Source organism: Giraffa tippelskirchi, chromosome 3 (assembly GCF_054371585.1).
Source record: "Giraffa tippelskirchi isolate mGirTip1 chromosome 3, T2T-mGirTip1v1.2.pri, whole genome shotgun sequence".
NCBI classification, from domain to species: domain Eukaryota; kingdom Metazoa; phylum Chordata; class Mammalia; order Artiodactyla; family Giraffidae; genus Giraffa; species Giraffa tippelskirchi.
The window spans coordinates 156,056,477-156,072,728 of record NC_137277.1 but is presented as its reverse complement, the minus strand read 5'-3'; the positions used below and the strand labels follow the sequence as shown (position 1 = coordinate 156,072,728).

General features: G+C 36.2%; 1 protein-coding gene across 1 annotated transcript in view; it reads left to right on the top strand.

Annotated features, from left to right (window-relative positions):
* ACADL (acyl-CoA dehydrogenase long chain) overlaps positions 1-9,810 on the top strand; it is a 46,780-nt gene extending 36,970 nt beyond the window's left edge. The window contains exons 9-11 of the mRNA XM_081582715.1: positions 1,840-1,967; positions 4,130-4,216; positions 9,189-9,810. Of these exons, the coding sequence (XP_081438841.1) occupies positions 1,840-1,967; positions 4,130-4,216; positions 9,189-9,282 (309 nt within the window). The 3' untranslated portion in view covers positions 9,283-9,810. The remainder of the gene's footprint in view (positions 1-1,839; positions 1,968-4,129; positions 4,217-9,188) is intronic.
* The last annotated feature ends 6,442 nt before the right edge of the window (positions 9,811-16,252 follow it).

Genomic DNA, 16,252 nt, shown 5'->3' with positions numbered 1-16,252 from the left:
ACAGAGGAGCTTGGTGGGCTACACAGTTCATAGGGTCATACAGAGTCGAACACAACTGAATCAACTTAGCACGCATGCACACACATGCTAGCAAGTAATGCTTAAAATCCTTCAAACTAGACTTCAGCAGTACATGAGCCAATAACTAACAGATGTACAAGCTGGATTTAGAAAAAACAGAGGAATTAGAGATCAATTTGCCAGCATCCATTGGATCATAGAAAAAACAAGGGAATTCCAGAAAAATATCTACTTCTGTTTCAATGACTACAGTAAAGCCTTTGACTGTGTAGATCACAACAAACTGTGGAAAATTCTTCAAGAGATGGGAATACCAGACCACCTTACCTGCCTCCTGAGAAGCCTATATGCAGATCAAGAAGCAACAGTTAGAACTGGACATGGAACAACGGACTGGTTCTAAATTGGGAAAGGAGTACATCGAGGCCATATATTGTCACCTGCTTATTTAACTTATATGCAGAGTACATCATATGAAAAGCCAGGCTGGATGCCACCTTCCAATGCAGGGAATGCAGGTTCGATCCCTGGTTGGGGAACTAAGATCCCACATGTTGGTGTGCTGCAACTACAGAGCCCGTGCACCACAGTGAAGATCCTGCATGCCGCAACTAAGACACGACACAGCTAAAAATAAATAAATAAATAATTCTTTAAAAACCAACCTATGGTCATGTACAGATGTGAGAGTTGAACCATAAAGACAGTGAGTGCTGAAGAATTGATGCTTTTGAACTATGGTGCTGAAAAAGATTCTTGAGAGTCCCTTGGACAGCAAGGAGATCAAACCAGTCAATCCTAAAGGAAATCAACCCTGAATATTCACTGGAAGGAATGATGCTGAAGCTCCAGTACTTTGGCCACCTGATGCGAAGAACTGACTCATTGGAAAAGACCCCGATGCTGGGAAAGATTGAAGGCAGGAGAAGGTCGCGGCAGAGGATGAGATGGTTGGATAGCATCATCAACTCGATGGACATGAGTTTGAGCAAACTCCAGGAGCAGTGAAGGACAGGGAAGCCTGGCGTGTTGCAGTCCATGGGGTTTCACAGAGTCGGATACAACTGAGTGACTGAACAACAAGTATAAATATATTTTTTAAATATACAGTTTTTAAATTTTATTTATTTATTTGTTAAAATTTTTTGGCTGTGCTGTGTCTGTGTTGCCGCATGGGCTTTTCTCTAGTTGTAGTAAGCAGGGGCTGTGATACATGGGCTTAGTTGTCCCAAGGCATGTGGGATCTCACTGGGTCAGGGACCGAACCTGTGTCTCCTGCATTGGCAGGTGGATTCTTTACCACTTAGCCACCAGGGAAGCCCTTAATGTCTAATAATATTTTGATATTGTCCTTCTAGCTTGTTTCTTTATTCCAAAACAGAGAAGCAGGAAATGTGCACACTTAATTTCATTAATAGTTCTTCATGGATTTAGATTCCGGAGGAGAACAGATATTTTCAACAGCTGTACCTAAAGGGCTATACCACACAGTGGTGCTCACCCATTAGTCATGCTGTTCTTTCAAAAGTTCCCTAAATAGTCTAAATTTTTTAACCTAAAATATGAGATGTTATTTTCTATTTATTGACCTTTGTTTGCATCTTGTCTTTTGGTACAAGTTTTCTTAGCAATGAAATATAATATTAGCTATGTAGTTAACATGCATCTTTTTTGAAGGGAAAAAAACCCAGTAATTCCACGTCTGTTTTGCACTAAAGATCTTTTATTATATAATTTTTGATATGCTAAGTGACTCAAAACTCAAAATATGCTCTTCTCCTTCACTCATCTTTTCCTTTCATTTCCTTTAAACTCAAGACGGTGCAGCATAAGCTAGCAGAATTAAAAACATCCATATGTGTAACCAGAGCTTTTGTGGACAGCTGTCTCCAGCTGCACAGAGTGAAACGTCTGGACGTTGCCACTGCTGCCATGGCGAAATACTGGTATGCATGCTACGGTAATTAAAATGTGGTGTTTGCACAGACTGTTATGGAACTCTTCCAAAGTGAAACTCAGCCTTGAACGTCTTAAAGGAAGAATGCTGAGTAAATGAAAACTAGCAGTAAGGACCAATTTTTAAAAAAATGCTGAATGTTCCCATTAAACCTATTTATAATGTGCTAAAATTTACCCAAGTTACTTTTTAACTTTTAGCTTACCCTCGAAAAGTAAATATTAAATATGATGACTAATTCGTTATTTCAAGTAGTAGTTCAGTCTCAAATTAGCTGAAGAGTGGCAGTAGAGTAAGATAACAAAAGAACAGCAATACTTTGAGTCCTGAGATAGAGCTTCAATTCTGTCATCACATAACTGCAATTAAATTTAATTATTTCTGGGCCAACATTTTGATATCTGTGAAAAGAGTAGATTGGGCAAGATTTTTCTGTTTAAGAGGTTTTCTAGACCTCAGAAAAAATTTCTGAAGTTTTGACTGTCCAATCAAAAGTTGTACATGCTCTATTAAGCAAAAGGAAAAAAAAATGTTCTGTAAGACAGCTTTCAGGGACTTCCCTGGCCATCCAGTGGCTAAGACTCTGGGTTTCCACTGCAGAGGTCTCAGGTTTGATCCCTGGTTGGAGAACTAAGATCCTGCATACCTCATGGTATGGCCAAAACCACAAACCAAAACTAACAAAAAAATTTTTCATTTTCATTAAACATGATTAGCAATGTTATTAAAGATGAGTTAATTGAAAAAAGACCCCCCCATAGGCCTTTTGTGTATTTTAAGATGCAAGAACATAGTTTAAATCAGATTCTGAAAGTGGGTTTTGTTTCCTCTTTTAAAAACAAACATTCTCACATCTCATTAGCCCAAAAATAACCTGGAAAAAATTCCTGTTGTTATTCATTAACTTGTGTTCACTTCAGTGAGAAGTAGAATGAGGAAATACGCAGAATAGTGGTTTGTGTAATGACTCCAAAATAATAAACTTGCCAGGTTGAAAAGTCATGTGGAATTACTAGGAATTAGCATTTTGGGGGGGGAGATACTTTACATTTACATTTATAGCAAGTTTTTTAACTAGTGGAAAATAGTGTAAAATTTTTTAGATATTTTTGGAAAAAGACATTTGGATAGCTGGTGGCCTTATTGTTCTTTGAGAACACCAGGTTTATAGACATACTGGTATTTCATATTGGAGAAGAGGAAGCAACTACTTATAACCCAGTAAATATTTCACTAAAATACTTGTCACAGACAAAAATGTGTAGAATTCCAAATGTCACTGCCCCCTGAATCTTGCCTGTTAATCATTATACTGTTACTGTATTTCTCAGGAACTGCTTGACCTGTCCTATGGCTTGAGTTAAAAATTATTTTTTATAGAAAAATGGGTCTATGCTTACCTTTGTTTTATATTTCCCACTGTTGAAAGTAAATTGAAAAGATTTTGAACTAACCAGTTATTTTATGGATTTTAACAGTAGTTAAAATTGTTGTGATTAGATCAGAGAAGAATATATTTTTCAAGCACCTCATTAATATACATATACTTCAGGAATAATAATTCCCCAATAATCTTTCACAAGTGTCCTAGATGATAGTATGTGCTTTAATAGAGGTCTGTCCTCTTAGGTTTTCACTTTGACTTTCAGTTTATTTATGAAAACCCTAAAACATATTTTTTACAGCTAAAAATTCAGAATTGCAGCCTTTGCATAGGAAGTGACATATTTGAAGAAAACAAACACATATTACACAAGGCAAAAGAAAATAGATGACTATAATTTTTCTGCTAACATATCACGCAGAGAATCTGAATAAATCAGACCAGATTCAAGTTTTTACAATATTCTTTTTAGGCTTAAAGTAGCCAACACCTAATTAATAGTCTAAATTTTCTACATTTTGTTGCTAGACTTAACAGAAACCCAGCCAGAAATATAGTTGATGAAGAAAGTATTCATTATGTGAAAATACTCTTGAGATTTATTTCACATATAATTTATATCAATCTTCTCTGGTTGACTGATATGCCTATTTTTAATTTTTTGATAAATGTATGCATTTAAACAGTCATTTGTTTTCTGATTGTAAAGCATCTCATGAAAATTCATTTCAAATGTTCCTTTTCTGCTTTTTATTTTGGACATCTAGGGCATCTGACTTGCAAAACAGAGTAGCTTATGACTGTTTGCAGCTGCATGGAGGTTGGGGATACATGTGGGAGTATCCCATTGCAAAGTGAGTAGGCCTGTTGTGTTATGCTTTTCTGGGTGGTGCGAAGAAAAAGGAAAACTTCTTTACCTGTCCTTTGTACAGAGTATAGAGGGAAAGGAGGTGCAAAATCTTTGCATTTTTCAACTGCCTATGGAGTGTGTTCAGGTAGATAGAAACAACTTCATGTTATCCGCTTACCACTAGGATTTAATCATTTTTTTAAAAAGTGAATATATACTTTAGTATACAAGATATTAAATATAAGTAAATATATAATATACTAAAGCTTTATTTGAATCATTATTCAGAAGGGTTAGTATCACTTTTATAGTCGAATAGTATTTTACTATAATTGTTTTGTTTAGTTATTCAGATTTTTTTTTTCTATTTTTTTACTGTGACAAACAATGCTTCAATAAATACTTTCATACATTTATCTTAGATACATGTGTTTTTTATCATAGCAGGACAAAATCCCAAAAGTAGTACTGCTAGTTCAAAAGTATGCATATTTTACATTTCAATGCATTTCCAGATCATTTCCTCCAGTTTGAAGCAACTCATACTCAAATGAACAAAGACTGAAGATGACTTATCCTCTCTTAAGTTATGTGCTTAGTCGTTTAGTTGTGTTCAACTCTTTGCGACCCCATGGACTATATAGCCTGCCAGGCTCTTCTGTCAATGGGATACTCTAGGCAAGAATACTGGAGTGGGTAGCTATTCCCTTCTCCAGGGGATCTTTCTGACCCGAGGGATTGAACCCAGGTCTTCTGCGTTTCAGGCTTATTCTTCACTGTCTGAGTTACCAGGGAAGCCCTTAATTTGCATTGACCATTAATTATTTTGTTTTATTTTATTTTACTGTTGTAAGAGCACTTAACATGAGACCCACCCTCTTCACAGAGTTTTAAGTGTACCACACAGTGTTGTTAACTCTAGGCACCGTGCTATACAGCACATCTCTGGAACGTATTCATCTTGCTTGACTGAAACTTTATGCCCATTGGTTAGTAACCTCCCATTTCTCCCTCTCCTTAGCGCCTGGAAGCCACCATTCCTTTTTGAGCCTGTGAATTTGACTACCTTAGATACCTCATATAGGTGGGGTCATGTTGTATTTGTCTTTCTGTGACTGGCTTATTTCGTTTAGCAGAATGTCCTCAAGGCTCATCCAGGTGGTGACATATTGCAGCATTTCCTTCTGCTTACGATTGAATAGTATTCCATTGTATGTTATGCTACAGTTTCTTTATCCATTCATCTGTCCATGGACATACAGGTTGTTTCCACATCTTGGCTATTGTGAGTAATACTGCATTGAACAAGTGAGTGCTAGCATCACTTGGAGGTCTTGATTTCAACTCTTTTGTATAAAAGTGGGATTTCTGGATCATAAGGTAGTTTTATTTAAATTTTTGAAGAACTTCCATACTGGTTTTCATAGCAGCTGCTGTGCGCCACTTTGCATTCTCTCTAACAGCAGTGTGCCAGTATTGCAATTTCTTCATCTCCTCGACAACATTTGTCTTTTGGCCTTTTCACTGTGGTTGATTTACATATTCCCTGGTGATTAGTGATACAGCATTTTTTCATATTACTTTTTGATCATTTGTATGTCTTAGAAAATATCACTTTTTAAAAAATAAAATATGCATTACAGAAAAATTAACCTACATATGAAGTCAATAAAAAAAATCTTAAATTTGTTATTGTTTATTTAGCTCTGAAAACAAAACCAATCTAAAGTGTTATTTTTTTCTAAATAGAATTTGTATTTCCTTCAAATTAAAATACATACAGCCTTTTTATTGCATTACACATGAATATTCTTGTTACTATTTTGAAGCAGTTCCAGTTTGTTGATAGGCAGCATCCTCTTCTGTGTTTCTTCCTCCATCTCCATAGTTTCTTCTTTCCCTCTTCCTGTAGTCTTTGCCTTAATAATCCCTCCATGGCATTTCTCCTTATCATTATAGAAAATATATTTTTCCTCTTATTTGGCAATATTTTTAGCTTATATGATTTTCCCAAGGAAGTTTTTGCTATATAGAGAGAAGTCCAATTTAGTTTTGAATCTGAGAATGAGAATGCTATGAGCTTCTAAAAACTTCTTATAATATTAATCTAAATACAGAATATCTAAAAGGGAAACAGTATTAAACTAGTATTCAAACTTATTTTCAAATTTATCATTTTGGCAAGCATAACTGAAGACATTTTATTTGCTTATAGTCCTTGATAAGGAAAATAAACATTGTATTCAAGTTATATTAAGAACAGAAGCTTCAGCATAGATGTAATCTACTAATTTTCTGTAGCCACTGGGTAGCTCAGAAAGCTTTAATCACAGGGTATATATAATTTATAACTTTCTAGAAAAACTCAGCAAGTAGAGTTTTTTCCTGCCTTTAGAATGTGGGCATGAAGTAACTAACTTATTTCCTTTTCTTTATCAATCCTTGGACTTGGATTTTGGTATATCCTTTCAGAACTACTTCAAACAGGCCTTAAACAAAAGCAGGTTTATTTATTATTTTAATCTTCGAATAGTCATGAAGTCAGTAGTAAACTGAGTTATGCTAGCACAAATTAAAGCACTGCTGGAATTTTTCCTGGGTGTTTTTATATTTTAGTCACAATATTAACTCATCTTATTTATAATATTCGCAGTGCTTAAGAAAGTAAAATAATAATGGGTGTTTATATTTTTCTGCATAACTGTGCTATTATAACTGCTTCTGGGAATGTAGACAATGTCGTGGTTCAGTGTTTGTCTAGTTTAGTTCTGTTCCTAAGAAAGGCATTTAGGTGAAGAAGAGTCAGCCATCTGCATGGTCCAGGATTAGAGTATAGCCTAAGTCTTGGTCTGTTTTCTCAGAGGCAATTCCATTAGATCAGTAGCAAGCAAAAATGGTAACTTGATGGCTTATTTGAAATTTCTGGTTTCAATTTGAGAGACATACTTCCTTTCAGGCGTAACAATCCCCTTTTTGGCCAAGTTATTAGTTTGAAGACTGTATGAACTTTTAAACTAGACTGCTTTTTTCTCTCCAAAGACAAAGGGAAAGAACTTTTCATAAGATGATGAGAGAGAGTAGTGGATAATATCACAAAAACTAATTAGATACATTAGGCAGTATATGGGTGAAGTATACAGATTTTGATATGATAGAAAAAAAATCATTCTAGTTGTGTTTTTTATACCTTAAGGTTAAACTGTATTATCTGTGTGTTTGTAAACACTAGGAGTTGGTGATGGACAGGGAGGCCTGGCATGCTGTGGTCCATAGATTGCGAAGAGTCAGACATGACTGAGCAACTGAACTGAACTTATGCCTGTGTGTGTTGCTGAGTCTTGGTTTCACAGATCAAGGCGATGCTTTTTGTTTTATTTATTTTTTTCCTGTTTGTATAAAACTAAGTGGTTTTAAATGTGAGTTTTACTTCAGTCTTACTCATTCGGCTTGGGGCTATGAGAGCAGATGCTTAAGTTTTGCCATTTCAAGACCTGTTTGCTGGGAAGAACAGTGTGAGATAAAGAGCTTCATCCCTGTGTGGTTAAGCATTCCTTCTGCTGCCATTCTGTGAATTTTAGTTGATGACTGAATTTAATTAGTAACTTATAAAAGGCCTACTGGTCTCTGTCAATTACCGACTCCATTGGAACTTCTTTAATGTGAAAAAAATGTGCCCAACTCGGTCCAAAAAGGTCCAAAAGCATTGAAATTGCTGAAGTGGGCTGAAATGCCAGATAGGTTCTCTAAATGAAAGTTCTGGATTTTGTGGGCAACAATGGAATCTGTCCAAAAGAAAAAATATATTTGAAAACATAAATGTCTCAGGATTTCAAGTTTCATCAGAAAGTAGGTATTGAGACTCTAAAATTCCTTTGTAATACAGTAAATCAAATCAATAAATACTGAGTGCTCAAGTAAGGTACCATGGCAAGGTATCATGATGAACTTGGATAAGGAAAAGTTCAGAATTGATCATGTTCCTAGAGAGCCAGCACATTTAATTTGTCTCAAATTAAATTAAAAAAAAAACATTTTAAGGCTTAGGAAAAACTGCCTTTGAATTTGCCTACTAGAAAACTGCAAAGCTCAATAACTAATCTTACATTTCTGGACCAATAAAAAATTTGATATAATTAAAAAGATATTTGCCAAAGTGGCAAGATACCTACCTTTTCATTCCAGGTTGCCGATGATCTATTATGTGACCATTAAAGAGCAACCATTAATTAGTATATGTATTAACTTTTCAGCACCTCAGTTCCTTTACCTGCAAAATTAATAATATTTACCCTCCCTAATTCCAGAGCTGAGAGGATAAAATGAGATAAGATAAAAACAACTATATAGTGTTATGTTTGCTGTCATCACTACCAAAAGTAAACTCTTTTTTTATGGCAGTGTGCTAAACTCACACATTACTGAGGTGATTATTAATCATTTCCAAAAAGTAAGTTATTTGTTAACTTTGTGAAGTAATAATTTTCTGAAGCATCAGTTTATACTGCTGATGGCAGCAGTGTTGGTGGCAATCTAAAGGACATTAGAAAATATGTACTTTTCTCTTTTTTTTATAAAACCAGTAGATTTCAACTTTTGGGGGGAAACATGAAAGGTAACAAGCTATTAAGACATTGCATTCATTTCTAAATTTAAAATAGCACTTTTTAGGATCTTATTATATGTGCTGAATTTTACAAAATTAAAAGAAACATACTTAGAAATGTTATTTTGAATTTGTACTCTCTTCAAGCAAACTAAAAGAAATCTATGCAAATGACCAATATCTGAATAGAATTTTATAATCATACCAATCTAGGGTGAATGCTATACTGAAAAAAAGTAATTTATGAAGAACTTTTATTGTTTGAATTTCCTTAAATGAACACTGTAAAGTAATTAATAGTTACCTGGTGAGAAAAATTTATGATTTCTAATATCCTTTATTTATTCCTTTAATCATCTTCTTATTTATCCAGAGCTTATGTAGATGCCCGTGTCCAGGCAATATATGGTGGTACCAATGAAATAATGAAGGAGCTGATTGCAAGACAGATCATCCATGACCAGTAGACATCTGCCCACATCCCGGAATCCTATTACAGCTAATCTGGTTTTAAATCTACTCAAGATAAAATACAACCTGGAAAGGGAGAGAACATTAAACAAGTTTTCATCTGTTCTCTCTAGAGAGAAAGAAATCAAATGCAAATATAAGATTAACACAGTGGGGGGAGAAATCTTTGAATCCAAAGATCATAAAGTTTTCCAATATAAGGTTTAAACTGTTAATTTTTTGCATAGCTAAATAGCAAAGATTCTCTGATTCTAGAAGCCTTAATGTTTCATTTATCTCTAAAATTCTAAAAGAGTATGAATACTTAGGTCTTTAAAATTGAGGCAGAAGTAATTTTTTATCATACTATTAAATTTTTTACCGCCCATTGATTTAATTTAATTATTACCAAAAAATAGGCCATTAATTTGTAAACTGCCAGCATCATTTTAGTACTCGTTTTCCTTTGCATGTTTTGGTGAGAGAGAGAATAAAGTAGTTTTTAAATGGAAATAAATAGATGTATTCTTGTTCACCTTAGAAAACCTCGATATTTTATTTGGTATTGTGGGTATTAAACATTGTTTTTTGATGCAGTCATTACAACTGGGTAGAGCAGAGAGAAGAGAGAATACTTTTATACCATTCTGTCGTAGTGTCTTACATAACTTTGATTTGCTCTTGGGTAGAACTTTGTATGATTGCCAACTTGAGTTCTTGCTCAGTAAATCTTCTACAAAATGGGTGAAAATAAATTCTTATTAGGTATTACTGTATTTGTCACTTTCACCTCACACCAACTGCCAGGGAACGATAGAGAATTAGATCAAACACCCCACCCCAGCCCCAGCTCCTTTCCCAATCCTAAAGGAAACTAGATTTTAGGAATTAAGCATCTGTAGGATAAACAGTAAAGTAACCTAACAGGAAATGTCTACTATGTAGAGCTGGACAAACCTAGGTTTGAATGATGACTCTTACCATTTAGCAGCTCTTGGACCTTGGGCAAATTCTGAGTCAGGATTCTTTCAGGTGCGAATGACAAGGAAATCTAATTCAGACTATCCTAAGCAAAAACTTGAGTGTGCTGGCTAAAATGAATTGTAGAGTAGTTCAGATAATCTAAAGAACTGTAGGAATTTAAGTGCCTGATTCTGGGGTTTAGAACTGCCAGCACTTAGACTGTATCCGTTTATCTCTACTTTTCTTTACAAATTGGCCCAATGGACACTGCAGAGAAATTTCATTACAGGGCCTGTAAAAATAACCTTGGGCTGCTCCTAGCCTACATTGTTCAGCACAATGTCACTATAAAGTGGGGGAAAGGTGTACTGTGATTGACACTCATCAGGAACACAGACTGGGAGAAGCCATTCCTTAAGCAGAGTCAGTTCAGTTCAGTTCAAAATGTCCCATGCATACACTGCTGCATCCCGGGAGTAGGTTCTTGTAATCTGTATTTATCAGAAGGTAAAAGGATTGTTAAGGTAGGATATTTCCTAGAATGATCCCTGAAATCTGTTTTTTTTCTAAGCTAGTTTTTTATCTGCAAATTCAGTCTTCATTGGCACTCCTTCCAAAGAAGCAAGTGTTGTATAATGAACTTAAAGCACAAAGCAAAACAGGGAGCTCAGAGTGTGTTCCTTAGCTTTTTATTTAGTTTTCATTTCTTCAATAGCTAATCATATTTTGCTTGTGTGGCTTTGATTGTTGTCCCCCAGGGAAGGAATTTAGCATCTGTATCTCACGCGGTGCTAAGTACTCAAGAAATGATAAATAATAATAATGCTCAAAAGAACAGACTGGACCGACACAGCAGGAAAGCCACACTGTGTAAATAATTAATGAGAATGAAAAAGCTTGAGTAATTTTGGGTTTTGGCTCAGATTTTTAAAATCATAATTATTGCCCTAAAATTATTTTTGCCCTTTGTTTCTTTGATGGTGTCATTGAAAATGACAGTATATAAAAGATGCTGTTTTGATTTGCTGTTTTAAAAATCTAACAGCAAATCTTTACTAATCTAGTAATTTTAGTAGTTTATTGCTCATGGTATAAGATTTCTAGGAGGCTGCTTTTTTCATACGTCAGTATTATTTTTGGCACACACAGCATTTATTTATTTGAAGTCATTGGAAAGATTTGACATTGAGGTGGAAGTCAACTGTAGGCCGATCTGTCTTCTGCTTTATTGTAAATGTTGAAAAGGAGTTCTCCTTTCAAATATCCTTTTTTGAATCTCATTATCATGACAAATTTTAAGAAAAATTACATAAAAACTCAAGCACACTCAAAAAATAGTGAAAGTAGTGTAATGACCCTCTACCTTCAACATTTGCCGATGTATCGCCCCTACTTTTTTCCAATAATTTTGAAGTAAATCCCAGACATAATCTTATTTCACACACATATATACTTCAGAATGTGTGTCTAACTGATTAAGTTTTTTTTAATATAACCACAAGGCCATGATCATAATTTAAAAACTTTAAAATATAGTTACAGATTAACAGTAAATTTTTCTTAGTTTTATCAAGAATGCCCTTTGTAGTTGCTTTGTTCAAATCAAGATCCAAGCAAGGTCCACAGATTGCATTTTTGGTTTTGTCTTCTACATCTCTCACTTTCTCTCTCTTTTATGTTTTGGGGTGGGGAAATGTGGTTTCCTGTGCAACATGTGGGATCCTGTTTCCCTGACCAGGAATTGAACCTGTGCCCCCTGCAGTAGTTTAGAGTCTTCACCCCTGGCCTGCCAGGAAAGTCCCAAATACTAGGCACTAGTCTTTTTCTTTTTTTTTTTTAACTTTTAAAATTTTATTTATTTTTGGCCACACTAAGTGCCTTGTGGGATTTCCATTCCCTAACCAGGGACTGAAATTGGGCCACGGCAGTGAAAGCCTGGAATCCTAACCATTAGACCACCAGGGAACTCCTTCTTTTATAACAGTCTTCCCTTCTCTCTTTTTCATTCTCTCTTCACATTTTATTTTTTAGTTAATATATGGCAAATTTGCTTGTTTTAGTATACATACATATGATAAAATTGTCTTTTTATGGTACTCTGAGTTTTAGCATATATATAGATTTGTGCAACCATCACCATAATCAGGATACAGAACAGTTCTATTATACCAAAAAAAACTACCTCTTTCCCATTATAGTTGCATAATTTCAGCACTTTTATCACCTAGCATACATACATTCATGTTCAGTTGCTCAGTCTTGTCTGACTCTTTGCAAACCTTGGACTGTGGCCTGCCAGGCTCCTCTGTCCTCTTGCCATTCTGGCAAAAATACTGGAGTGGGTTGCCATTTCCTCCTCCCGGAGATCTTCCTGACCCAGGAATCAAACCCACGTCTCCTGTGTCTCCTGCATTGGCAGGCAGATTCTTTACCACTGAGCCATAGGAAAGCCCTCTAACCCCTGACAACCACTGATATATTCATTGTTTTATTATATTTTTGTCATTCAGTGACTCATATAAATGGAATCATATAATATGTAACTTTTTAAGAACAGCTTTCTCTTAGCAAAATGCTTTTATGTTTCATTCATGTTGTGTGAATTAATAGCTCATTCCTTTTTCAGTGCTAAATAGTAGTTCACTGTATGGATATACCACAGCTTATTTATTCAATTCATTTTGATTGCTGAGGAATTTTGGAGTCACAGAGGTAAATGTATGTTTAACTTTATAAGAAATTGTAGAGTTATTTTCCCAGAATTCTTGTGCCACTTTGCCTTCCCACCAGCAATATAGTTCCAACTGTTTTGCATCATCTTTAGCACTTGGTTATTTTTATTTTTATTTTCAGTTCAGTTCAGTTCACTTCAGTCACTCAGTCGTGTCCGACTCTTTGCGACCCCATGAATTGCAGCACGCCAGGCCTCTGTCCATCGCCAACTCCTGGAGTCTACCCAAACCCATGTCCATCGAGTCGGTGATGCCATCCAACCATCATCCTCTGTCATCCCCTTCCCTCCTGCCCCCAATCCTACCCAGAATTAGGGTCTTTTCCAATGAGTCAACTCTTCACATGAGGTGGCCAAAGTATTGGAGTTTCAGCTTCAACATCAATCCTTCCAATGAACACCCAGGATTGATCTCCTTTAGGATGGATTGATTGGATCTCCTTGCAGTCCAAGGGACTCTCAATAGTCTTCTCCAACACCACAGTTCAAAAGCATCAATTCTGCAGTGCTCAGCTTTCTTCACTGTCCAACTCTCACATCCATACATGACCACTGGAAAAACCATAGCCTTGACTAGACGGACTTTTGTTGGCAAAGTAATGTCTCTGCTTTTAAATATTCTGTCTAGGTTGGCCATAACCTTCCTTCCAAGGAGTGTAAGTGTCTTTTAATTTCAATGCTGCAATCACCATCAGCAGTGATTCTGGAGCCAAAAAAATAAAGTCTGACACTGTTTCCACTGCTTCCCCATCTATTTCCCATGAAGTGATGGGACCAGATGCCATGATCTTAGTTTTCTGAACGTTGAGCTTTAAGCCAACTTTTTCACTCTCCTCTTTCACTTTCATCAAGAAGCTCTTTAGTTCTTCTTCACTTTCTGCCATAAGGGTGGTGTTATCTGCATATCTGAGGTTATTGATATTACTATGTATTGGTATCTCACTACAGACGACAGAGGATGAGATGGTTGGATGGCATCACTGACTCAATGGACATGGGTTTGGGTGGACTACGGGAGTTGGTGATGGACAGGGAGGCCTGGCATGCTGCAGTTCATGGGGTCACAAAGAGTTGGACACGACTGAGCAACTGAACTGAACTGAGCTGAATACTATCAAGCACCAGGCAAATTCAGGCTGACAGATTCAGCCAGTAAAGAAACAATGAACCCTTTACATACTCAGTTTTTTGCTTACATAGAGAATGCAAAGATAAATAGCCAAAGGTGTCAGCCCTCTGTGGCCTTTGCACAGGATGACACAAACAGAAGAGGCTGGATGACTACAGTGAGAAGGATGGGGCACTCCTGTGGAGGATTCCATTTCAGCATGCTGCTAATCAATTTTATAACTGCAAGTTTGCTTTATGGATGGTGAGGCAGAAAGCCTCAGACTCCACCAAAATCTGGAAACAGTGAGACACTGGCCCATGACAGCTCCCTGGGTAGATAGGAGAACAAGTGAGAAACAGCATTGTAGCAGCACATCCCATGTCTCCCATGCTCTCCTGTACCAGGAGGTTCACAAGGCCTTATGGCATTCTGTCACGATTCAGCCACTGTCCAAGCATTGCCTCTGTGGTCTGTGTGGAAACATGCAAGGTTGTCAGGCTCTGGCTGTACTCCTAGAGATACAAGTCCTTTCCCAGATATGTGATTTGTAAATATTCTCTCCCTATCTGTAGCTAGTTCCTTCACTCTTGTAATAGTGGGTTTCATAGAGCAAAAGTTTTTAATTTTGACAAATTCTGATGTATCAGTTTTTTTCTTTTCTAGATCACACATTTAGTATACCTAAGAACTCTGCTCAAACCCAAGTCATAAAGTTTTTCTCCTGTTTTCTTTTAGGAATCTTATACTTTATGTTGTTCACTTAGATCTATGTTCAATTCAGTAATGTTTTTAGGGGTGAGATTGTCAAGGTACATTTTTAATTTTTGCATATAGATGTATGGGTGACTAAAAAAAGCCCATGGGAATGAATTTCAGCAGCTAGTTTTAGTCACATGCCTATCTCTGAACCAATGATTGTGCCAAAGGAAATGGACTACCTTACTTGGCCTAAGCAAACTGGAGCATACTTTGGGATATGGAAATAGAAGCAGATTCACTCAGAGCTCATGAACTGGGAGGAGGGCTGCATATGAGCATGAAAAGCAGGAAAACGTTAGGAAAGGAAAATTATGGAATAAAGATCCTCTTTTTTTTAAGATCGGTGCCTGAAGATTGTCACATCTCCAATTAGATATGGTTTCATTTGTTGGTGCCATTTAACATTTTTTTAACATGATTTTTGTAGTAGAAAGCTTTAATATTCATCCATACACATATCTCCTTTCTGGGCACATGCGAGGTTTCTATTTCCTGGTTCCATTGTAATTGTATGACTAGTTCTTGCCAATGGATTGTGGATGGAAGTGAGGTATGTGTTTTACACTGTGGCAGCAATTATAGATGTGTTGTAGGGGTGACATATGATCAAAGCATAGAATAAAGATTCAACTTATGGAAGGCAAGTGTTCTGAAAAGTTACCTGGCCTGTGACAGACTTTGTGTGAGATAGAAATAAACTTTTTGTGCATTAATTGACTGTAATTTGGGAATTGTTTATTATTGTATTGTAACCTGATCATAACCCACCATGACTGATACAACATCCATTTGCTCTGATATGTTGTATGTAATAGAGGATATAAAGCTGCTGTTACAATATATAACACCTCAGTGATCCCAAGAAACTGCCATGATATGCACACTTCATATGAAATGAGTCAGAATATTGGGATAGTTTTTCAGTTGTAGTGAGTTCTGACCGGTATTTCTGGATATGCTTGTTTAATGTAAAGACCTATGAGATTAGTATCTGAAAACAACACTTTGATCATTTTCCTTCCTTATGCAGAACTCTTCAGTGGTTCAACTATTACCTGCAGAACAACTTTATATCCTTTACTTAAACTTCCGTATTTTGGTCTTAATCAACCTTTGCAGATTTATATCAATTAAAAAGAATAATGGGCACAGCCACAGAGCCTGAAAGGGGAATGTAGTTCAAAATCTCTTGTCAGTCTTTTTGTTTGACATCGAGCAAACTCCAGGAGATGGTGAGGAACAGAGAAGCCTGGTGTGCTGCCGTCCGTGGGGTCGCAAAGGGTCCAATATGACTGTCACAAGAGGTGACAATGTGTTCAAGGTTAGCTGTATTTCCTAGTCTCCCATGCAACTAGATATATGCACATTTGTAGAATTGTTGAGAAGGACATCAGGGAAGTCACCTTAGAGACCCAGTTTGCTT